The sequence below is a fragment of the Crotalus tigris genome, unplaced genomic scaffold, assembly GCF_016545835.1.
Source record: "Crotalus tigris isolate CLP2741 ecotype Arizona unplaced genomic scaffold, ASM1654583v1 scf7180000017545.3456711, whole genome shotgun sequence".
NCBI classification, from domain to species: Eukaryota; Metazoa; Chordata; class Lepidosauria; order Squamata; family Viperidae; genus Crotalus; species Crotalus tigris.
In genome coordinates this window covers 96,742-121,594 of record NW_024096464.1, presented here as the reverse complement: position 1 = coordinate 121,594, position 24,853 = coordinate 96,742, and the positions used below count along the sequence as shown (strand labels likewise).

Here is a 24,853-nt window from a genome sequence, read left to right as displayed (position 1 = left end):
TTATAAGTTGACCCTCTCTTCCTTATGGCAGCCCCTCAAATACTCGACTATTGACCTGATAGCAGTATTCCAATATTTGAGGGGTTGCCACAAAGAAGAGGGGGGTCAACTTAGTTTTCAAAGCACTAGAAAGCATGACAAGAAGGAATGGATGGAAATTAGTCAAGGAGAGAAGCAACTAGAATTGAGGAGAAACTTCCTAACAGTGAGAACAATTAATTAATGGAACAGCTTGCCTTCAGATGTTGTGGGTGCTTCATCACTGGAGGTTTTTAAGAAGAGACTGGACAGCCACTTGTCTCAAATTGTATAGGGTGTCCTGCTTGAGCAGGGGGTTGGACTAGAAGACCTCCAAGGTCCCTTCCAGCTCTATTCTAATTGATTGATTAATTGATTTTTTTTTAACTTAGCTGCAACCAACAATCCTGTCCAAAGATAGTGTATATATAACATGTAGCCCCTCCCATGGATTGGAGTAATAGCGGATCCCAGTTCTGCAATAGTTAAGAATTGTGATTCAACACCCTTTCCTTCCTTCCCTGTTCACTTACTGGGCCTTTCAAATGCAACTGTGTCAGGAATTGGTTCTATATCTTTGACAACCATTCTTCCATTATGGAAACTTCAGAGTCTTCCTATTTTTTGTGCACATAGTATATTTGCAGCAATAATCATATATAAAAATAAACTTCCATGCCTCTTCTCTAATTGATTGTCTGCTAATCCCAAAAAGGAAAATTCTGGTTTCAGTTGAATGTTGATCTTTAAAAATTTTTGCATCATTAGATGTATTTTAACCCCAAAATCCCTGGTTCTTCTACAAGTTCTAGCATGATCAAATCTTCATGTTGCCCATATTTTCAACATAAATTTGGAGAATCAAACTAGATAACAAGACCTGGCAATGGCTAAGTACAGGAAAGTTGAAGACAGAGGGGTAATTCTGGCTGTACAAGACCAGCCTAAGGAGCAAATGCATACAAAGCCAGAATTGAGAAAACAATAACAGAAGCAAATGCTGCCTTGGCAAAGAAGCTGAAGAAACAATGGATCACCTAGCTAGCTGTTGCAAGAAGATTGTACAAACTGACTACAAACAAAGGCATGACAAAGTAGCAACAATGGTGCATTGGAATAACTGCAACAAATATCATTTGCCTGCAGGCAAGAACTGGTGAGACCTCAAAATAGACAAAGTAATAGAAAAGCTAAAGTGTTCTGGGACTTTAGTATTCAGACAGATAAGGGCCTGCCACACAGCACCTCAGACTTAACAGTTGATAAGAAAGACAAAAAAGTCTGGATAGTACTTTGCAGTACATTGAGACAGTGAAATAGAAGAGAAAGAACTGGAGAAGAACACAAAATACAAAGAACTTCAAATAAAAGTAGAATAACTATGGCAAAAGATAGTGCCAACTGTAATAGGTGTCTTAGATGCAATCCCAAAACAACTGAAGCATCAGTTGAACATCATTGGCACTGACAAAATCACCATCAGTTAATTGCAAAAGATAGCTTTATTTGGAACAGCTTATAGCCCATGACAATTCTTTTAACATATTAAATAACAACATCTGCCTATTGGAAGAATTCATAGAAGAATAAAAATGCCAGATCTAGTCTAAACATCTGGCTGACCATGCAATCAACAATAATCTATCAAATTTATATGCCAGCTAACTCTGGGTGGTTTTCAATTGTTAAAAACATTTAAAAACAAAAACAATATAAAAACTACAACACCAATAGAAGATAAAAGAACAAAGATGACAAAGAATACAAAGCTGATGGGGAATAGGAAGAAAGGGACATCAGTTATCCTCACCAAAGGTCTGGATGAAGAGCCACAATCTCAGGGCCCTTTGAAATGCTAGTAGGGTGGAGGCCATTTGAATCTTGGGAGAAGCCTCTTTTCCAAGGGTTAGGTATTTACATAATGTGTCATTTGAGCCCGGTCATTTGTCCTCCCAATAAAAGTTCCATGTTGATTTGTTCTATGGTCCATTTTTTTTATCTTGGCTATCCAGTTAGTGTTTGTGATAGTGATTATATCCCATCTATCATCCAGCAACAATAATGCTTGTATTAAATGAGAGAAAAAAACTGCATTTTGGAAGCAAGTAAATGCTAATTAACATGTATAAATATAACACATTCCTTTTCATTCTTAAAACCCCAATATCCTCACCACCACCACCAATTTGTTATGCCTAACCACAATAATACCATGTCATTCCTAAACTCCTTTCATCTCTGCTGAGTTGAAGATTATTCACCCATCCTTGAGTCAGTGGGAAAGTATACTGGTCTGAAACTTGTTATCCGTAATGCCAGTCCCTATCCCTGTCATGTTTCAAGTCATTGCCTATCTCTTCCCTTTAAGTTACTGACTAACATTAGCCATTTTAAACAGCTTTTACATACTTGGATAGTTTCAGAACAAGATAGAAAAACAACTCAGTACCATACAACTAAGAGTGATTTAAGGCTGTGTGGGCTGAAGGCAAGGTAACATCATGGAGACACATCAGAAAAAAATGTTGCCATGACATGTTTGTGCAAGTTGGGAAAGCCCTAAAATGTATCTATCTGGAGCCTTCAAAAACATAAATACTTTGTGATAGGAGAGTTTCTAAATGAAAATAATTGCTTTTCCCAGACCAAAGTCCAGATAGTTCCACCAGCACTTTTAATTATAGCTCAGAAGAATTATATTTGTCACTCAAAGAGTCCATCCGTGTGTTTTTTTCCCTTTCTTCATTTTGCAGATTATGGAGTCACCATGTTATATCTTAACTGTAAGAATAATTCGAATGTGGAATCTCCGTCGAGAAGATTGGTGTGAGTATTTTTATTCCTGATCATGGTTTCATGATATACTGAAACGGTATATGTCTGAACAATATTATCCCCAAAATGTCTATCTTGCTAAATATACAGGAATCCTTTTAAAGCATGTATCAAACATATACAAAACATGTAAAGAACTCCAAGGTTCATCCAAATGTTACAATTTTATAATTGCAACAGATCACTTGTACAGTAACTGATATGTAGGTTTATCCGAGTTCACTGGCAACAGTTTCCCAAGGTTTTTGATAAGAATCTTTGCTACCATATCTAAAGAAGGAAAGGAAGGAAAAGGTTTTGTGTGCAAATCTGGGCTTCAACTCAAGCATGCTATTCTCATATACAATTAGACATGTTTCAGCAAATTATTCTACGATTAGGCCATGAGATCAGCCCAGCTCCAATTAGCTGTTTTAGGCTGTGGCAGGTGCACTTCCTCCCCCTCCAGTCCTTAAGCTCTGTTTTCTAGGAGCATTTTGTTTTGTGCAGCAGAACATTTTGGTTCTTTCAAATTGAATTGAATCCCCAAATTGGCAGATCTCCAAGTGACTCGGATCAGCTAGATCAAGTTGACCAATGGAAGTATCCGTATGCTAGAACAGGAATGGCAGAATAATTTTGCTGCATCACACCTGCAAAGGGATGACCAGTGGGAACAGCAATTTTTATGTCAGTGCAGTTTTCTGCTGGCTCAGGGACTGGTAGATAGCATCTAGTTTAGTCCAAAGAAGAAACTCTGAGATTAACTTAGCTTAAATCAAAAGTAAGAGATTTCCCCATGTGCATGATATTCCACTAATTCACAGCCAGCTTATTTGCTAGTCAGCATTCCTACCAGATAGTATCTCAACTAACCTGGCAGTTCATGGTCAATCAACACTACACATACATACATAAGCACACAAATAGTTTAGATAAATTGTGTGGGAATTTGAACAGGATCATATCCATCTGACATGGGGAAAACTGTATGTTTCTACCCTTTCACTAACTCATTTCATCCCCCGCATGCCTACTGAGATTGAAGTATAGAGATAAAGCAGAAGAGATAGTGGCTTTTTTCAACTCACCTACTTCATCTTCTGTGGAAGCCAAAAGGATAAACAGCTTAAAAACAAACTCACCAATGGGTACACACTGTAGCTAAGGCACTTTACCTTAACTAAAATTCAACCTATGGTTAAAGCATGAATGTAATAAGCTTACCCACACTATGAATTTCCAAATATTATCAGCATTGTCCCAAAGAGTTTCAGTCACCTGTCATAGCAATAGTGATGGGGGAGCAAGTTAATTGCTATACATTTGGACTTCCTTGAAGTAAGCTCAGTCATACTCCCAAAAATGGCAGCAAGAATATAAAGGAGTTCTCAGTCTTCTAAAATGTACCATCTATTTTCATTTCCTCATTGTGTCAACTAATAGTATACTTAACCACTGTTGTCAATCAAGCCATAATTACTAGTGAAATGCTTAACTAATGCTTTGTGAGGCAATGATTATGTATGCTTGAAAACCTGGCTGTTCTCCCACCTCTTGAGCAGGGTGGTTGTTGAATTCCTATAGTTATTCTTTTGTTGTTATGTATGGTTTTTCTTTCTGATGCATGATCTGCTTCTTAATTTGATATTGTTTCTCATTTTAAAAAAAATGTAAGCAGCTCAGAATCCTTTGGAGTTGGTTGATCTCTAAAATATATAAACAAATAAACTCATGAGACTATAAGGGGCATATAAAGTTACAAAATATGTATTATATTATAATACAAGTCTTGTGACTTGTATCCGATAGTAATATACAAGGTCAAAAGGATATTTCGCTTTGTGACGTCACATGGACAATTTGTTACTTGTCCCTCTTGCAGATGGCTATGTATGTGCTAACATTTTTGCCTTGTCTCTCACAATATTACTCCTTATGAACATAGTTATTACAAAGATGTTTATTTTTATATTTCCTTGCTACAATCTCAAGGTCATCCAGATTTTGTCAATCCAAATATGGTATCTCTATTCTGACATTTCGTGGTCTAATAATAAAATACAAACAGTTTCATAAATATGTTTATGAGATTCAGCAATTTTTGTTTGTTTCATATTACTTGCAGAAATACAGAAAATTTTACTCTTCCAAATTAGTGATGAGTTGGATAAAGATTTTAAAAATTAAAAATAAATCTGGAAGGTCAGAAGCATGAGTGGTCAGAAAATATATAATGCAGGTAGAAGATATCAGTCTGATTTGAGCAGGTCTAAATCTTCCTTGTTAGACCCAACTTTTCTAGATGATTAGTTAGTTCAGTTAGTATTTTGCCCCAATTGCGTCCATTTCTAACACAATCTGTTGTGGAAGTAATGGCAGATACTTTATCTGTATCTCAATTAATAATATAATATAATAATAACAAAGTTGGAAGTAACCTTGGAGGTCATCTAGTCCAACCCCTTGCTCAGGAAGGAAACCATTTCAGACAAATGGCTGTCCAATCTCTTCTTAAAACTTTCCAGTGTTGGAACATTCACCACTTCTGGTTAATTGCTCTAATTGTCAGTAAGTTTCTCCTTAGTTCTAGGTTGCTTCTCTCTTTGGTTAGTTTCCATCCGTTGCTTCTTGTTCTGCCTTCAGGAACTTTGGAGAATAGCTTGACTCCCTCTTCTTTGTGGCAGCCCCTGAGATACTGGAACACTGCTATCAGGTCCCCCTCGTCCTTCTTTTCATTAAACTAGACATACCCAATTCCAGCAACCGTTCCTTATATGTTTTAGCCTCCAGACCTCTACTCATCTTTGTTGCTCTTCTCTGTGCTCTTTCTGGAGTATCAACATCTTTTTTACATTGTGGTGACCAAAACTGGATGCAGTATTCCAAGTGTGGCCTTACAAAGGCATTGTAATACTTCACGTGATCTTGATTCTATCCCCCTGTTAATGCAGCCTAGCACTGTATTGGCTTTTTTGGAAGCTGCAGCACACTGCTGGCTCATATTTAAGTGATTGTCCACTAGGACTCTGAGATCCCTCTCATAGTTGCTACTATTGAGCAAGGAACCACCTATACCAGTGGTGGGGAACCTATGGCACAGGTACCAGAGGCGACACTCAGAGCCCTCTCTGTGGGCACGCCCCAGTCCTAGGCCTTCAGCTGGGTTTTATAAAACCTTTTCGCTTTAGGCCTCCACCACCGTGTGCAAAAAAAAAAAAAAAGGTTCAATCAGTCAATTTCAACTTCTTGTGGGGAAAAAAAAGATCTTGCAAAGTTGGAATTGATTGATTGAATTTTTTAGTCCCACCCAGTCTGCCATTACCACCGCAGCCACGCCCTCCCAATGGGCCACATCCACCCAATTGGCCACACCCACCCAATGGGCCACACGCACCTGGCACCCAACGATGCATAAGTGGGTTTTGGGTTGCAGTTTGCGCACTCGGTCTCTAAAAGGTTCACCATCACTGACCTATACTATACCCGTATATTTGGTTTTTCTTGCCTAAATGTAGAACTTTACTTTTTTTCACCATTGAAATCCTCCTGTATCTTAAGCCTATCTTCTGGAGTGTTGGCTATTCCTGCCAGCTTCGTGTTGTCTGCAAATTTGATGAGTTATCCATCTATCCCCTCGTCCAAATCATTGATGAAGATGTTGAAGAGCACTGGGCCTAGAACAGAGCCCTGGGGCACCCCACTACACACTTCCGTCCATATAGATGTAGTTCCATTGAGGACTATTCTTTATGAATCATGCTGCAGTCATATCATGTTGGGATGTAGGCTTATGGGCTTTCAAATCAGGAACCATTTTTTCCATAACAGATAGATAAACTACTAATGACATTATTAATACAGCAGCAAACCAACAATTGCATCCTGGCTGCAGACCAGAAACCTGAAGTACAGGAAGTGACTGCAACCCATTTCTTAACATGGGGCAAGGAAGTTCAAAAGCAAGACTTCTTGATGGCAGCCCTTTGCTTCAGGGAGAGTTTGCTCTCCCCCCTCCCAATTTAGGATTGGTGCCTTCTGTTGAGTCCTTCGCGAAATGGCAAGACACGAGAAGCAGTTGTAGTTCTCAGGAACACTTTATTCTTTAGTTCAGGTTACAGTTGGAAGACGCCAGCAACGCCCAAAACTCTCGGCCCCTTTTATAGGCCTTTCCCGGGTCAATCTGCAACTTTTGGCGCGCCAGCACTTGCGCATGCGCACAAGTACTGGCAACAGCCTGTCTGGTCCCGGGCAGCTTGCACCTGCCCGGGACCGTTTGCAATGCCCCGAGCCTACTTGCACAGGCTCAGGACATAACACCCCTTCCCCCCGGGCTAAAACTTATTCACCATGCCATAATAACACATGACCCATCGTGAGTGTAGTGCCATGCTCCCCAATACCAGGTATTCCCCGTTTACCATCAGCCTCAGTGCCCTACTTCTTCTACTAACTCTGTTTTGCCAATAGAGTTACAAAATCCTCTAAATACTTAGGAGATGTCCTTGTTCTCTGTGACCTCCTAACTTCTGGGTACCTGCCAAGTACCCCTTGACTGAGGGGTGATGCGTGCCTGTCCCCCTTGTTTTGCCTTGGTGGTTCCCAAGGACTGTGCTCCAATGCCTGGCCTGCTTGCTTGCCCACCGGGCTCGTCAGGCCAGGACTTCTTTCTTTGTTTAACCTGGTCGTCCTGCCTTGCTGCAGGCTCTCTGGCCCCTCTAAGTGACTGTCACTGTTGGGCGATTCTGTAGAACCTCCAAGGTCCGTCCAAGACCTGTCAGGAGGTTGTCTGTCCCCTGGTTCCCGTTCTGTCCCCAGGCTTGTGGGGTTTTCAGTACTGTCCCAAAACTCAGTTGTCCCCTGAGTGAGGTCAGAAGTGTTGTAGTCGGGATTTGGTTCCTCGACCACCTCCCTGTATGTTTGCCCCCTTCTAGGGACAGGGGTAGTGTCGGGCCAACTAGAAGGAATGTGTGCCAGCTCTCTTGCAGGGTATGGATTGTTGGGATGCTCCCGGGTATTCTCCCTGACTGGAGTACTGAGTGATGCGGGTGAGTAGTGATTATGCCCCCGGGGTGTCTCCCTGGCTGGAGTAGGCACTGATGCCTGGATTCTAGTTGGGCTCCATGACTTCCTGTTGGGAGCACTTGCGGAATCTTGAGATGAGCTGTTTGTAGCTTCCTCATTGATAATGGGCAGCAGCCCATGCCCTTCCCCTTGCCCAAAGGGGTCCCCCTCCCCCCCTGGAAAAGACCCAGGAGTCTCAGTGGGAAGGTCCCGTCTAGGGCGAAGTGGGTCGATGTGTCGACGCAGGACACGACCGTTGTCCAGGGATACCTCGCAAGACAGAGGACCTATGACCCTGGATATAGAAGCGGGGACCCATGTATGACCAGGCCCGTAATTACGAGTCCAAACCGGGGCACCCACAAGTAGTTGCCTAGGTGCCCTGGGGTGTAAAACAGAAGGAGGCAGTCTGTCCGGATGCAACCGGTCAAGCTTGGTAGTCAGTTTGCGCCCCCAACGAAGTTCAGCTGGGCTTCTCCCTGTAGAAGTGGACGGTGTGGTGTGATAAGAAAGGAGGAAGTCAGACAACCTGTGATGCCAGTCTTCGAAGGTCAGTTTCCTCAAGGCATCCTTGGTGATGCAAACCATGCGTTCAGCCATACCGTTGGTGGACGGGTGGAAAGGTGCAGAGGTGGCATGACGAATCATGTTAGCCTGTAAGAAAGCTTGGAATTCGGAGGAAGTGAATTGCGGGCCGTTGTCAGACACAATGACGTCTGGGAGCCCGTGTGCAGCAAAAATCCCCCTCAGTACCTGAATAGTCTTTGCAGTGGTGGTGGATGAGACAGGTACAACCTCAAGCCATTTTGAATGGCTGTCAACGAGGACCAAGAAGAATTGACCCTGAAAGGGCCCACCGTAGTCAATGTGCACCCTAGACCATGGAGACTGTGTTTCCTCCCATCTATGTACAGGAGCTTGGGGCATTTCAGGGCGCGAGCGTTGGCAAAGGTGGCATGCATGCACCTTAGCTTCAATGTCCTTGTCTAGGCCAGGCCACCACAAATGGCTGCGTGCAAGAGCCTTCATTCGTACAATGTCAGGATGACCCTCGTGGAGGGAACCTAAGACCCTAGTCCTCATTGAGGTGGGAATGACAACTCTGCTTCCCCAAAGCAGACAACCCTGAGAGGTGGACAACTCGTTCCTTTTAGACCAGAAACACTGAAACCCAGGACCAGGACAGTGCTCAGGCCATCCAGACAAAACCCAAGAAAGGACATGTGAAAGTGTGTGATCTGTGCCTGATTCAGCGGCTACATCCCTGGCATTCAGAGGGGACTCAAGCAAGGCTTGAATAGAAAGAAGATTGATAGCTGGCGCGGGGTCAGCTTCTATTACCGGCAGGGGTAATCTACTGAGGCCATCAGCATGGCCCATTTCCTTCCCAGGCTTGTGAAGTAAGGAAAAATCATATGCAGATAAAAAGATAGACCACCTGAGCATCCTGGGGGAAATGATTTGGGGGGGTTTGCTTACGCGTGGTAAACAATCCCAGCAAAGGCGTATGGTCAGTGAAGACCGTGAAATGCCTGCCATATAAAAAATCATGGAATTTTTTAATTCCAGCAACAACAGCTAAGGCCTCCCTGTCTATTTGAGCATAATTACATTCAGCAGAAGACAATGTTCTGGAGTAATATGCAATAGGAACTTGAGTTCCATCAGACCTGATGTGGCTCAGTACCGCTCCTACCCCATAAGGGGAAGCATCACAAGCGATGCACACAGGAAGGGATTCATTGAAATGTGCAAATACCGCTGTTAGAAGTGAGTAAGGCCTTGACCTCATTGAAACTTGCCTCATGTTTTTGTGACCACTGCCACACTGCCTGTTTGTCTAATAGCCTGTGAAGAGGCTCAGCTACACTAGCCTTATGTGGGAGAAAGGAATTGTAGAAGTTCAGAAGGCCCAGAAAGGCCTGTAGTTTGACCTTAGATTTTGGCCTAGGGGCACGCATAATAGCTTTCAGTTTGGATTCAGCAGGGTGAATACCAGCAGCATCAATTTTGAACCCCAGGAAATCAGTAGAAGGCACCCCAATTTTACATTTGTCCTTCTTACGTTTGAGGCCCGTTTTCCTGAACCTTAACAGGACAGCCCTTAGCCTTTCATCTAAATTGTGTGTAGAGTCTCCTGCAATTAAGACATCATCAAAATAGGGGCAAACCCCTGGTATACCCAGTAGTGTGTTTTCCATTACGCTTTGGAAAATTCCAGGAGCGACATTTACTCCAAATTGTAGCCTCTTCATCTTGAAAGCCCCTCTGTGGGTCACAATGGTCTGAGCTATAGCAGCATCATCATCAACAGGCAGCTGTTGATATGCCTGAGCTAGGTAAGCTTTGCAAAAACACGCCCCCCCCTTGAGGGAGGCCAGGATATGACTGACCACAGGAACAGGATAGGCATGTTGCTGCAATGCCTTATTCAGGGTGCATTTGTAATCAGCACAGATGCGAATGTCCCTATTTGCCTTGAGAGGCGTGACAATGGGGGTCTCCCAGGGACTGGAGTCAACAGGTTCTAGAATTCCTTGTTGGATCAGTTTGTCCAACTCAGTGTCAATTTTACTCTTTAAAACAAAAGGGACCCTTCTTGCTTTAATTCTAATGGGAGTGACAGTGGGGTCTAGCTTTAATGACACAGGGGTCCTTTGAATGTGCCCAGCTGGGGGCTGAAAACATCTGCAAATTCTTTGCAGACTTCCTGTAGGTCGAGTGTTTGTAGGCTGTTGAGCCCTGTGACGTGTATCCCCAAGGCCTCAAACCAATCGAGTCCTATGAGACTCGTTCGTTCACCCCTACGACTAATAGGTCTAGTGGACCCTCAAAATCCTTATACTGTACGTTAAGGGTGGCCTCCCCCTTAACACACACTCTGGAGTTTTGAAAGTCTGTTAACACAATGTCAGAAGGCCTCAGCTTGGCCTGAATTCCACTGCCGGAACAAATCTTCCTAAATGTATGCATAGAAATGATCGAAAGTGCAGACCCTGTGTCCAGTTCCATAGTCAATGGAACCCCTTGTAGCTTCACCTTAAGTGACAGCTTTTTCTTAATGGGCTTGTGTGTGCCTGTCCTATAGATGCTTCTTCGCGAAGCGCAAAAACCCACCCTATTCTGGCTGGGGACCCTGGTACCTTTCAGGCGCAATTCTTCCTGAGGTTGTACCTTTTGACGGCCCAGGCACACAGCTGCAATGTGTCTTATTTTCCGCACACCCTGCAGATAGCGCAGTGGAACTTGCAGTCGGTTCTCTTGTGGCGACCTCCACAACCGATGCACTTGGGGAGCACTGAAAAGCTTCCTTTTTGTTTCCCTTCCTTTGTGGGGTGGAGACGGTCCACTTCCTCGTCAGGATCCTCCTCAGAGTTCCTTTGGACTTCTTCCTGGTGCACAGACGCAGCATCTGGACTGCTTCTGATTGGCCGCATGTTCTTGATGGCGCTGCCCGCTGCTTCTTCTGCGGAGACCTCTCTCAAGGCATCTTGGAAAGACAAGTCCTCCTTGGCAAAAAGTCTCTGTTGTAACTCTCTATGCCTTAGTCCGCATACGAATCTGTCCCTCAGTCGTTCTTTGAGGCCCTTGAACTCACAATGTTTGGCGGCTTTCCTCAATGCGGCGATGTACTCCTTGGCCGATTCTCCGGGTCGTTGATCCCTCTGCTCGAAGGTGTGGCGCCATGCGATGATGGACATCTTAGTCTGGAAGTGCTCCTTCAGTAGCTTTTTTAGATCTGCGTAGCTGACAGACTCTAGAGGAACGGGTGCTGCAAGGTTCTCAGCGATTTTGAATGTGTCTTGACCGCAAACGCACAGCAGGGTGGCAGCCTTTAAACTATCTTCCCTTACTTGGTTCACCTTGAGGTAGTTTTCCACCCTGGCTACGTAGGACTCCCACCTCTCTGGATGTGAGATGTCGAATTCCAAAAGCCTTCCAATTTTTGCCATTTTTGTAGAAGGAAGGGTCTATCAGCCAGCCTACCCCCGAATGCACGCTGGATTGGTGGGTAGCTGCCGAGTCAACGCCGTTCCTTCCGCTCAGGACTCACTCGGGTAAGCTTACACCTTTTTGTTGATGTAAGGCGATCCCATCCTCGTCGCCAGTGTTGAGTCCTTCGCGAAATGGCAAGACACGAGAAGCAGTTGTAGTTCTCAGGAACTCTTTATTCTTTAGTTCAAGTTACAGTTGGAAGATGCCAGCAACGCCCAAAACTCTCGGCCTCTTTTATAGGCCTTTCCCAGGTCAATCTGCAACTTTTGGCGCGCCAGCACTTGCGCATGCGCACAAGTACTGGTGACAGCCTGTCTGGTCCTGGGCAGCTTGCACCTGCCCGGGACCATTTGCAATGCCCCAAGCCTGCTTGCACAGGCTCAGGAGATAACACCTTCCATGCTAATTTTTGGAAGACACAGAAAACTGTTCTCTTTTTCCGAGACTTTGGGATGGATGGTGACTCTCAAGTGCAGTGGGAGAGAGGGGTATATATATATATTTTTTAAGATACGTTTATAGTTTTATTTGTGTGCTGTAAGCTTCTTATAATCTATAAAGTATACAGGACAGAAATTCATGCACTAAATAAATACATGAATAGACAGAACGTTAGAAGGACTACAGTAGTCCTGATTATATTGAGCAACACCAATCAGTTGTAGTAACTTAGGAGATTTAGGTTGTAACCCAGGTGAAGAGCAGGAAAACAGGCCCTACTCATCTGATATTTTCTGATACCTGGCATTGCTGCCTGTGGACTCTCAAATGCATGTTCAAACTCTGTGTCTGATCTCAGATGTTTTCTGTCATTTTACAAGGTGAGTTGCACTTGTAGTAAAAATTTCATGTGATTTGTTGTGCTCTGATTACCACCCTGGAAAATTCTGTGAATCCCCTCTCCCTTTCTACAGAAGGAGAAAATGCCACTGCCTGGTTGCCATAGTGCAAGGAATATTGTGGTTTTGAATACTGGTTATGTTTTCTTCTGTATACTACCATAATCATCAGGGCTGGTGACCATTCCTTATCCATGATCAGTGTCTTCTGCAAAGACAGACATGTTCAGCAGCGGGTTATAGATAAACCCATAATGGCCTCAGCAAACAACAGTAACTTGGCAATTTAACTCTGCTGTAAATATGGGAAGTGATTGCAGTCTTGAAGGTGCCCTAATGGACATGCCAATTTTTAAAAGGATTTTTAAAGGATTTTTTTCTTTCTTGAATGAGTGACAGTATGGATTGAAAACTATCCTGCCATAGTAAGCGATAGAAGGCAGTGATTATAAAGGGTCCTGTGTGGGATTGTTTAAACCAAAGGGCTCTTACTAGATTATGAAGAGAGAGAAAAACAAGAAATCAGGACTTAGAGGTACAGGGAGGAGAGTATAAAGAGATAGCAGGTATGGCAACTTCTGTTTAGTTTTCCAGGATGAGAAATAGAGTAAATCAAATTAATGGTATGCTAGTACAGCAGCATTGTACATATGCATAAATGCTATTGGCATGGATATTAATGCAGAATACAATGTCCTGCTTGGACAATGAAATTGGATAAAGACTTTCCTGTAATTCTGTCCCGCTACAGCATATAATGTCTGCAGGAATGCTACCTTCTCTCCATGCTATGGACGGTTTCAAACGTTGTGCTAAGCCACAACATATTTTATTGGAGGGAGAGAATACTTTTATTTATAAAGTTTGCCACTATGGCTTATTCAAGTAACCAGCCTAGCTGTTCATATGACTATCAGATTAAAAACAATTATTTTCAAAGGATACTCTGAAGCTTGAAGATGATAGTAAAGCAATATGTCACTAAAAGGGGAGGGTGGAGAGGATATTTATTCACAGTGGGACATAACACAACTTTGAACAGCACAAATGCATATTCATATTTGTTCCAATATGCCACGATCCTTTATGTCTGAGCTAATAACAGAGCAAACAGAGCAGGGTTTGGTTCTCTGTGTTCTTTCCCAGTTGCTTTGTTGCCAAATTGAATGACTTATCAGTGCAAATAAGAACATCCTAAATTGCTTGTTTTTAAAAAATATATATAGGGCATAAGTAAGCTAACTATTATGTAAGATTTGCCAGGTTAACGTTTACTTCCTTTCCCTAGGCACCCTACATGCATAATTAGCTTCTTGCCCCATGTGCATACTTGATGCATCATTTCGTAGAGTGAGTTCATTATTGTTATCCTTCCGGGTTTACCCTCCAGTTCAGTTTCAGCAGAAATAAAAGGAAACGCCTTCTCCATAGTTCCTTTTTTGTTCCCTTTATATCAAGCATAGCAAACAACAACAACAATAATAATAATAATAATAATAATAAAGTTGGAAGGGACCTTGGAGGTCATCGAGTCCAACCCCCTGCTCAGGCAGGAACCCTACACCATTTCAGACAAATGGCTGTCCAGTCTCTTCTTAAAAACTTCCAGTGTTGGAGCATTCACCGCTTCTGAAGGCAGGTTGTTCCATTGGTTAATTGTTCTAACTGTCAGGAAGTTTCTCCTTAGTTCTAGGTTGCTTCTCTCCTTGATCAGTTTCCATCCATTGCTTCTCGTCCTGCCTTCAGGTGCTTTGGAAAATAGCTTGACTCCCTCTTCTTTGTGGCAGCCCCTGAGATATTGGAACACTGCTATCATGTCCCCCCTCATCCTTCTCTTCATTAAACTAGACATACCCAAGTCCAGCAACCATTCCTTATATGCTTTAGCCTCCAGTCCCCTAATCATCTTTGTTGCTCTTCTCTGTACTCTTTCTAGAGTCTCAACATCTTCTTTACATTGTGGTGATCAAAACTGGATGCAATATTTCAAGTGTGGCCTTACCAAGGCATTGTAAAGTGGTATTAACACTTCACGTGATCTTGATTCTATCCCTCTAATTCTAATTCTATCCCTCTAAATCCAATTCTGATGAGTCCTTGGTGAATATTTTCTTCCATTGAAATATGGCTCTATAATCAACATCCCAGTTTCTTTATACAATTTCTTTTCACCAGTTCATGACTCTGATTTTTTTTTTTTTTTTGAGGGGCATCTTAGAGAACAGAAGACTTGATAGATCTCCTGGTCTACCATTTCTATATTCTCAATCTCTTTGTACTTTATGTAGAGCCTCCTCCTGCCTTTATAGCAAGAAGAGCTCATTCTGTGGCAGGTTTCCCTGGCATGCTCTAAAGTAGAATTAGCATTTTCCCTCCAAACTGCCTTGAAACTTCATTCTACTGATGGGAACTTAACAAGGTTTGGATCCATGAACCTTCTTCCCTATTCCCAACCCCAACTCTCTGTTGATTTGCTTTGCCCCAATACTGTACAATTCAGCATATAAATGTATTGGCCCAGAAATAAACCTTACTGAATTCTTAAATTATTGTTCCTACATTTATAGGAATATCACCATAATGTATATATTGCATCTACATGCTGAGCATTCCAAAGTTCTACATGCTGGCATAATGTTACAATATCTATGAAATGCTGAGAAATTGTTCCCTTTTTGTAACTGAAAATATATCTGCACTTAGTATAGTGATTAAAGTTTCAGAATAAGACCAGGGACACACCAATACAAGTCTACTTCAACCATAGTAGCGCACTGGGTGAATTTGTCCAGTTACAGTCATAAATTTTCTCTGGAGAGAATGAAAACGGAGGGTAATCCCCATACAGAAGTCCTTTGCTTTGAGTTCCTCTGTGAACAGTAGGATAGAAATCTAAAATTAAAAAAAACATACAAAAGTCTTGAATTCTTGGTATTTAATTAAAACAAATTGATTATGTCATAAAAGATTCTAAATGGGTAAGTGACATTGTTGGAAGTTCTCTAAAATTTGAGGTGAGTTATTCCTTTACTGTGATGTATAGCACTTGTCAATTTCTACATCATTTTGGATTAGAGAATCTTTTGGGGCTTTTTATAATTTTACCAAAATTTTAAAATACAAAGATAAAGAAACTAATACAAACTAAGAAAAATTATAAAGAAATGACTTCCCCCTTCATTGAAGTTAACTTCAGTAATTTATCACCTTCTCTAACATTTTAACCAAAGATTTCTTCTTCTCATATGTCATCTCTTATCTATAAATCAATTTTTAAAGTCTCATCAATCAAACCTATTTTTTTTAAAAAAAATCTACTAAGAGGTACCAGAAACAGCAATACATACATACATACATACGTATATATATATATGTTTTCTGAGGTTTCCGCAGGTGTTTGTATGTAGGTCTTTGGTTATTCGGGTTTTCTCCCATGTAAAATTGGAAGTGTCTTGGCAACGTTTCGACGAAGTCCCATTCGTCATCTTCAGGCTGGTGTTTTCAGCTTCGTGCTCCTCGAAGCACGAAGCTGAAAACACCAGCCTGAAGATGACGAATGGGACTTCATCGAAACGTCACCAAGACACTTCCAATTTTATGCGGGAGAAAACCCGAATAACCAAAGATCTACATATACATACATACATACATACATACATACATACACCAGGATAGAATAAACCAGACTGCTTAATGTAAACAAGCCTGTGGTTAAAAAATCACTAAGCTTTCGTTGGCCAGACTGCCGACGTCGTCAGAGTTGGAGTAAAAGGGGATCTGGGAGCTAGCCTATATAACGACCTGACTCTGCTCAAGAAGCCGAGTGCAGAGGCAGGTCGTTATATAGGCTAGCTCCAGATCTCCTTTTACTCCAACTCTGATGATGTCAACAGTCTGGCCGATGAAAACTTAGTGATTTTTTAACCACAGGCTTGTTTACATTAAACAGTCTGGTTTATTCTATCCTGGTTTTGTTTTTCTTTCTTTTAACTTAGGCTAATGTGATGCCCAGGGTTCGCATTTTTAGCATTTTAAAGGATGTGTGTGTGTGTGTGTGTGTGTGTCTGTCTGTCTGTCTGTCTAATTACATTAAAAATTCGGATCCTACATGATGCCATGTAGTAAAAACAAATAAATATGAACACCAGGATATTATCCTGGTGTTCATAGTTATTTGTTTTTACTATATATATATAGTAAAATATGTAGGTCTTTGGTTATTCGGGTTTCCTCCTGCGTAAAATTGGAAGTGTCTTGGCGACGTTTCGATGAAGTCTCATTCGTCATCTTCAGGCTGGTGCTTTCAGCTTTGTGCTTCTAGGAGTAAAATATATATATATATACCTTGAGTGTTTTTTGATGCACCCTGTTGGCCCAAATATGGGAGAAAGAAATCTTCTTTCTTTTTCTTTTGCCTGTATCAGCTCAATCTAGAGCCATCCACAGGCAGCAGTCGCCAACTGCAACATCATTTACTTATACGTTTTTTTAGATTGGTAACAAAGAATAAAGGGAGAACTGGAATATCTATTTCGAGCTTCTTAAATCTCTTCAGCCAGACATACCCTTCTGAGATTTGAACCTGGGCTGTGTGCATTTAGGCAGCTGTATTACCCTCTAGGCCAAAAGAAGATTTCTTTCTCCCATATTTGGGTCAACAGGGTGCATCAAAAAACACTCAAGGTAAATCTCCTCCCCCTGTCTCTTCCCTCCCTGATACAGCTGCCAAACATGCACACAGCCCAGGTTCGAATCTCAGAAGGGTATGTCTGGCTGAAGAGAGTTAAGAAGCTCGAAATAGTTATTCCAGTTCTCCCTTTATTCTTTGTTAGCAATCTAAAAAAATTAGCAAAGAGATCCATCAAAGAATCATTCCCAGAGAGAAATCATCCAGATGCCCTAAGCTCTATGGTCTCCCAAAGATACACAAAGAGGGAACCCCACTTAGACCCATAGTCAGCTCCATAGGCTCACCTCTACAAAACCTAGCCAAATTTCTAGCCCTATGAAGAATCCATCACCTCACATGTAAAAAACTCATTCCAGTCCATAGAGATCATAAAGAAACAAAACTTACAACCCAGCGACCTACTCGTGAGCTTCGATGTCATATCCCTCTTCACCCAAGTGCCAATCAAAGAAGCCTTGACAGCTATCCAAAACAAATATAACCCCCCCAACACATCCTAGATCTGACCAACCACTGCCTATCCAACACATACTTCATCTATAATGGACAAAAATACAAACAAATAGAAGGAGCACCCATGGGATCATCCCTCTCACCTGTCATTGCAAACCTCTATATGGAACACTTTGAAACCCAAGCTCTAGAAAAATCTGATCACAAACCCAAACTCTGACTCAGATACGTAGACGACACCTTCATAATCTGGCCACATGGGAAAGAAAAACTGGACAACTTCCTCACACATCTCAACAGCCTACACCCCAAAATACAGTTCACCATGGAAACACAAGCTAATAACCAACTTCCCGTCCTGGATGTCTTAGTCTACAAGAAATCCAATGGCTCCCTAGGACACACCATCTATCAGACGAAAACACACACAAACCACTATCTGCACGCACTCTCACACCACTACCCACCACAGATCAACTCCGTAGCGAAGACACTCATCTCCAGAACAAAATGCTTAGCTAACGAACAACACCTAAAAACCGAACTACACACTCTCACTAATGTACTAACATCCAACGGATTCCAAAGAAATAAGATTACCAACCTAATCCAAAAAGAAACCCCCACTAAAAATCCAAGACAGAGAACAAGAAAATGGCAACGCCCTCCTCCCATACATAAAAGGCACCACAGACAGAATCAGCAAGATCTTCCACAAACACAACATTAAGACAGCATTCTGCACAAACAGAAAAATATTCACCATCCTAAGAAACCCCAAAGACAAAACTGAGTTAGAAAATCAAGGAGTATATGAAATCCCATGCACCACTTGCCCCACCACATACATTGGACAAACCAACAGAAGAATAAGTGCACACATTGAAGAACACAAGAACTCAGTTAAAAAAGAGGAACCAACTTCTTCCCTGGTCCAACACCTTAAAGCCACAGGACATGAAATTGATTTTAAAAAGACCAGAACTATCACCAAAACTGAACACTTTAATAACAGAATAATCAGAGAAGCTATTGAAATAGAAAAACGCCCACACAGCATGAATAAACGAGATGATACCTCCCGCCTACCAGCCATTTGGAAACCTGCCCTTATTGACAAATGAGTCCCTAACACAAAGAATGACATCAGACCCACACTCGCGAAAACCACACAGGATGTCACCACCACACATCCATGCAAAAAGCAAACCCAAACCCACACTGATGATGAGGCACGACCACAAACCAGAAGCCAGACCACAGCTGCATCATTAGCCACTTTAAACCCCACCAATCCATACATGAAGCAAACTGACACCCACCATGAAGATGAGGCACGACCACGAACGCGAAGCCAAACAACAGCAATGCAGTTCACCATCTCAAAGTTCCCTGCAACTCAGACTAACCTGAGCACAACAAAAACCCCACCCAAACAGAACACTCCCCCATCCAATCAGAGCACAGCCAAGCCCCTAATCAATCAGAACACACCTCCACCCAATCATAACACAGCCAAGCTCCCAGCCAATCAGTTCACACCCCCACTGGCAGTTAAAAGGAAGAAACAGTTACGATCGCATATTGCTCCTAGAAGCAAGAAGCCAAAAACACCAGCCTGTTGATGACAAATGGGACTTCGTCGAAACGTTGCCAAGACACTTCCAATTTTACGCGAGAGAAAACCCGAATAACCAAAGACCTACATACAAACACCCGCGAAAACCTCAGAAACAAATATATATATATTGATCTGACATTTTAAAATCCATTTTGAGGTCCATATTCAAATCATCCTCAGTCTGTTTTATCCAGTAAAATTTGCTCCTCTTCCATAATTATTTTTGAATCTGTTTTTACAATAGCAGATAATGTTAAGAGTAATTTCTGAGCGTATAGTTCTCAAATATCCTGGAATTCATTCACAGTTAAATATATTGCTCCATTCTGTATTAATGGGTCTCTTCTTTAATTATAAACTTTAGTTCTTTTTGCTTTCCTATAGTCATCCTTCAGAGTCCTCTCTTGTCATGTATCAATGCTGCTAACATTGGATGTTCTTGCTTTGACAACAGATGGAGATGCAGCCTTTTTCTTTCTTATATTGTACTCTTAGAATTAGATGATCTGGGAGAGGGGAGGAATGTGATGGGAGTTAGTTAGACATACAATATCATAACAAGAGCTGATAAAGAATGGCGGAAGAGAAAACTGGGCAGGAAGCCAGCATTTCAAACTAATTGGAGAATGTGATTTATGACTGTTAGTTGTAGGAGGGAATTGTGCTTTGATCTATATGCTGAAGGGAGGGGAAGTCAGATTTTGGCTTCAGCTATGTACATACGGAAGCTATGCTGCTCAATTAAAGATTCTTTAAGGTAAACAATGCCTTAAAGTTCTTTGAAGAGTTTCATCTTTCGGAACCATGCAGAGGTGGCTTACAACAACTCTGTCCACAGCAGCACTGGCTTCATGCCTTTCAGAGTGCTATAGGAAAAGAGTTCAGCCCAATACCTCAAGCACCCTCCGCTTCTCAGACACTTGATCAATGGGTGAGGGGTGGGAAGAGGTTTGGAAAGCCATGAAAGCTGTTTTAAAAAACACTTCTGAGACTTATAAAAAGCAGACAGACAGAAAGAATGCCCCTCAAAGAACATTCCAAGTTGGGGAAAAGGTCTATCTGTTGACCAAATATTTACGCCTTAAATTGCCCAGTAAGAAATTAGGACCAAAATTCTTGGGGCCTTTCCCCATTGTAAGAATCATCAATTAAATTAAATTAGAATTTAATTTAATTAAAACTCCCTAGGCTTTTAGGGAGAATTCATCCTGTCTTCCATTGCAGCGTTGAAACCTTTGCGAGAATCCACTTTAAGACCTCCCCTTAAGAGGGCACCTGGACCCCTCATAGTGGTGGGTCAAACTCACTCTGAAGTAAAGTGTATTCTTGATTCTAGAATTTTTAAAGGGAAATTGCAGTACCTAGTACAATGGAAGGGATACTTGCTATCTGAAGCCTCTTGGGTGAAATCTAGTGATGTGAAAGCCAACAGACTCATCAAAAGATTCTATAAGAAACACCCTAACAAATCAAGAGACAGCCCCTAACATATGCTTTTGTTTATGCTACAGGATCTGTCCTTTTTGTAAGGGGGGCCGGATGTCAGTGCTGCTAACATTGGATGTTCTTGCTTTGACAACAGATGGAGATGCAGTCTTTTTCTTTCTTATACTGTACTCTTAGAATTAAATGATCTGGGGGAGGAGGAGAAATGTGATGGGAGTTAGTTAAACATACAATATTGTAACAAGAGCTGATAGAGAATGGCAGGAAAGAAAACTAGGCAGGAAGCCAGCATTTCAAACTAATTGGAGAATGTGATTTATGACGGTTAGTTGTAGGAGGGAATTGTGCTTTGATCTATGTGCTGAAGGGAGGGGAAGTCAGATTTTGGCTTCAACTATGTACGTACCAAAGCTATACTGCTTGATTAAAGATTCTTTAAGGTAAACAATGCCTCAAAGTTCTTTGAAGAGTTTCATCTTTCGGAACCATGGCATCATGCTTTTTTCTTAATCAACAATATATAAATAATACAATTTTAAACAACCCACAAGGAGTATTCTTGCAATTAATTTCAAAATCTTATTTCAAGTTCCCCTGAAGCAATATTCTAATTAGCCTTTTGCTGTTTATTCAAAAATAAAAATGTTAAAATCCTCAAACTTACACAACATTTCTTTCATCGAGGATAAAAGAAAACTCAGTGAAATGAAATACTGTATGCTCTCCTCAAGGTTCTTAACATCCAAAAAAGCCATTAACAAGCAATTTCCTAAAGAGTTTAAGAAAGGAAGTATGCAAACCCAATGGTCTTTTGAAGGGGTCAAACCACAGTTTAGATGAGAGGACTTTCTCTTGCTCCCACTGCACTAAAACCTATCAGAGTCTACTGTCTCCTCCCAGGAAGCCAGTGTAGGGGTGTTGTGGGTGATTCTGGTCTTCACCTTGTTTTGGAGAGCAATTCTGAGAAGCTGATCCATTTACTGGCTTCTCTTTTGCCACGGTTATTGGTCTCATAGAACTGTCTTCAGTCTAGCATTGCTTCTCTGGAAGTTGGAGTAGAGAAACCTTTATGTTTTCCATGGTGAAAATTAATACACTTTTATTGTGAAAGCCTTGCAGAAAAATACAAATACAATAAATGATAAATTAGCACCAGACTTGTGTTTGTTTCTGTAGTTTCCTTTTCTAACAAGATAGGGAAGCCATCCTAAAACATTTGCCAGATCTTCAAGGAGGCAGAGGAAACAAAAACCAGAGCACATGAATGTGATCTGGTTTCTTATTTGATGAAGTAGATTTCACAGGAACCAAAACAGCTTCATGGGGTGTCAGTAAGCAGAAAAAGCAGAATGGTCAGATAGTTGAACTGCAGCACATATCTGTATAAGTTGTGCACAATATGCAGTAATACTGACACTTTTATTTAGGAGATTTTCCAGGACTAAGATAAAGAATAAGAATATGCATACATCATAATCTCCAATAAATCTGTTGCTTGGTCTTTTCCCTTTTCTTCCCCCTTTTTGAAATATATTCTGTTCCTTCCAGAAAAGACCCAAGCATTCCATGAATTTACAGATTTGAAGGGGTTTGTCCTCCAAAAAATAAAATAAAGTAAAATCTGTTAACATTGTAATCTGGAAAAATGGAAAGTGTTAATAAATTGCCATCAAAATTAATCTTTTAACTCAAAAGGCACATTAAACATACATGGATATGGATTATGGTTCCTTCCCACATTGTTAATCATGATGGGAATGATCTAACATTCTGCACCTATTAATAAAAATAATGACATATATGCTAGTATATGCTTTGCTATCCTGGTACTTTATCTTCTAATTGTGTTGGATTAGATGAATCCCCAATCATAAACTAATATCATTGCCCAAGCTACACCATATGTACCATTATTACTTCATTTGCATAAGGATATCATTAGCTACTGTTGTGAATTTTTCATAACGATGTAATCATGCAAGTGACAGAAATTATTATAATAACCATATGTAATAATATTTATGAATAATAGCACTCCTCTCCCAATAATCCATTTAAATAAGGTTTCACTCTAAATCCTCTTTTGAATCTGAAGAGAAATTGCTCTCTGTCTTCCCTCTTTCCTCAGAGTCATTCCTGAAAACTAAAAAGAAAAAAAAGGGGGAGGGGAATTGGCTCTTCCCTCTACTACTTAATGGTAATTTGCAGCTGGAATATACTTATTCCTGGTCTGATTAATATTAATCCACAATTTTCTGGTTGGATTATTTTCCATTTGAAATTCTTGATCTTCACAAGAATATTCACCATTTAACAATAACACTGAGATGTTATATGACATGAATCATAGTGATATTTTTCTGTGAGCATCCATATAAACATTCACAGTCCTGATGAAGAGAAACGGGATTAACAATAGTCCAAATGATGACAAGAGAAGCAAGTCTTTTATGTTAACTTTCACATGCACACTTCCAACTTTGTTTTCAATATTTCTGAGAGGCTTATAAAAATTTCTTTCCTAATTACATTTCATCCTTGTGAATCATTTCCCCAAGCATGCGCCCCTATCAGCATTTTTCTACTGAATACAGAAGCAACTTCTGATGACTCAGCCCTGATCTTTTTGTTTTTTGTCGCTCCCCCCTATTTTCTAAAGGTCAGCATCAGAGTGTTGAGAAAAAGCAGCAAAACTGTTAACTAGAACTAGGAATGTCTCCAAAATGAAAAATGCTTTTTTTTTTCAAACCCAGAATAAATTGCTATGATCTGGAAGGTTTCTGAAACAATTTTAGATTTAGTAAAAGTGAAACCAGTTTATTTTTGGTTGTTTTGGGGTTAGATGGAACCACATCTCTACAAAGCAAGAAGGGCAAGGTTATTGCGTATTGATCCTCTCTTTTCCACCCCTCAATAGCTGCTAGTGTGTATGTTCATCGGTTCAATTTTACCAAATCTTCCCAGCATGACCTCTCACCTTCCATCTCTCTTAGCCACTCCCAATCATCTCCTTTCAGCCATAGTCAACATGGCATACAGCCTTGAAGGCAATGGAAATACACAATAGTTGAAAGGAAGCAGGTGTTATTTCAAGATGTATAAAATAATTTATAAGTTTACATCTCTGAAAAAGCTAATGCAGCATCAATGCTTCAGATAAAAAAATGTGTTTTGATCTAATGGCAAATTGAAGTAACTATCTTGAAAAAAATCTCTTGACTAAATCAGGAATTAAACATTATTTCTTTGGGAAGAGGACAGGTAGTTTATTTCTTGCCACAAATGACTTAGGTATATTGTGGGCAACTTAGTAGGCCTCACCACAGATCTACATATTCTCTGGCCATATAAACTCCCATATTTTTTGGATCTGATCAAGTCCAACAAGCTTGTTTACTGTTTATATTCTCGCTATTACAGATGTTATTCAATCTCTTTTGTAAGGTGACCAACTGTCCTCTTTTAGGGAGGACAGTCCTCCTTTTGTAAGTTCTGTCCTCCCTCAAAAATTGTCCTCCTTCATGTCCTCCTTTTCGATATTTGAAGACTAATCTGCAAGGCTTTTTTCCCTCCCTCATAGAACGCTCAGAACGGGGTTCCGCACCTTTTTTTGATGGGTTTTTTTTTCAGCTTTTGCATGAGCTGTGCTATTCCCACTATTGGCTTTTGAAAGCCAATAGGAATTGCTGCTGAGCACGCCAAAACACCCGACTGGCAAACTTATAATAATAATAATAATAATAGTAAAGTTGGAAGGGACCTTGGAGGTCATCTAGTCCAACCCCCTGCTCGGGCAGGAAACCCTACACCATTTCGGACAAATGGCTGTCCAGTCTCTTCTTAAAAACTTCCAGTGTTGGAGCATTTACTGCTTCTGGAGGCAAGCTGTTCCACTGATTAATTGTTCTCACT

General features: G+C 41.1%; 1 protein-coding gene across 1 annotated transcript in view; it reads left to right on the top strand.

Annotated features, from left to right (window-relative positions):
* The window catches only part of LOC120299849 (cytosolic phospholipase A2 epsilon-like), a 78,401-nt gene that overhangs the window by 1,748 nt on the left and 51,800 nt on the right, over positions 1-24,853 (top strand). Inside the window, exon 2 of the mRNA XM_039325144.1 lies at positions 2,772-2,844. Coding sequence (XP_039181078.1) covers positions 2,772-2,844 — 73 coding nt within the window. The remainder of the gene's footprint in view (positions 1-2,771; positions 2,845-24,853) is intronic.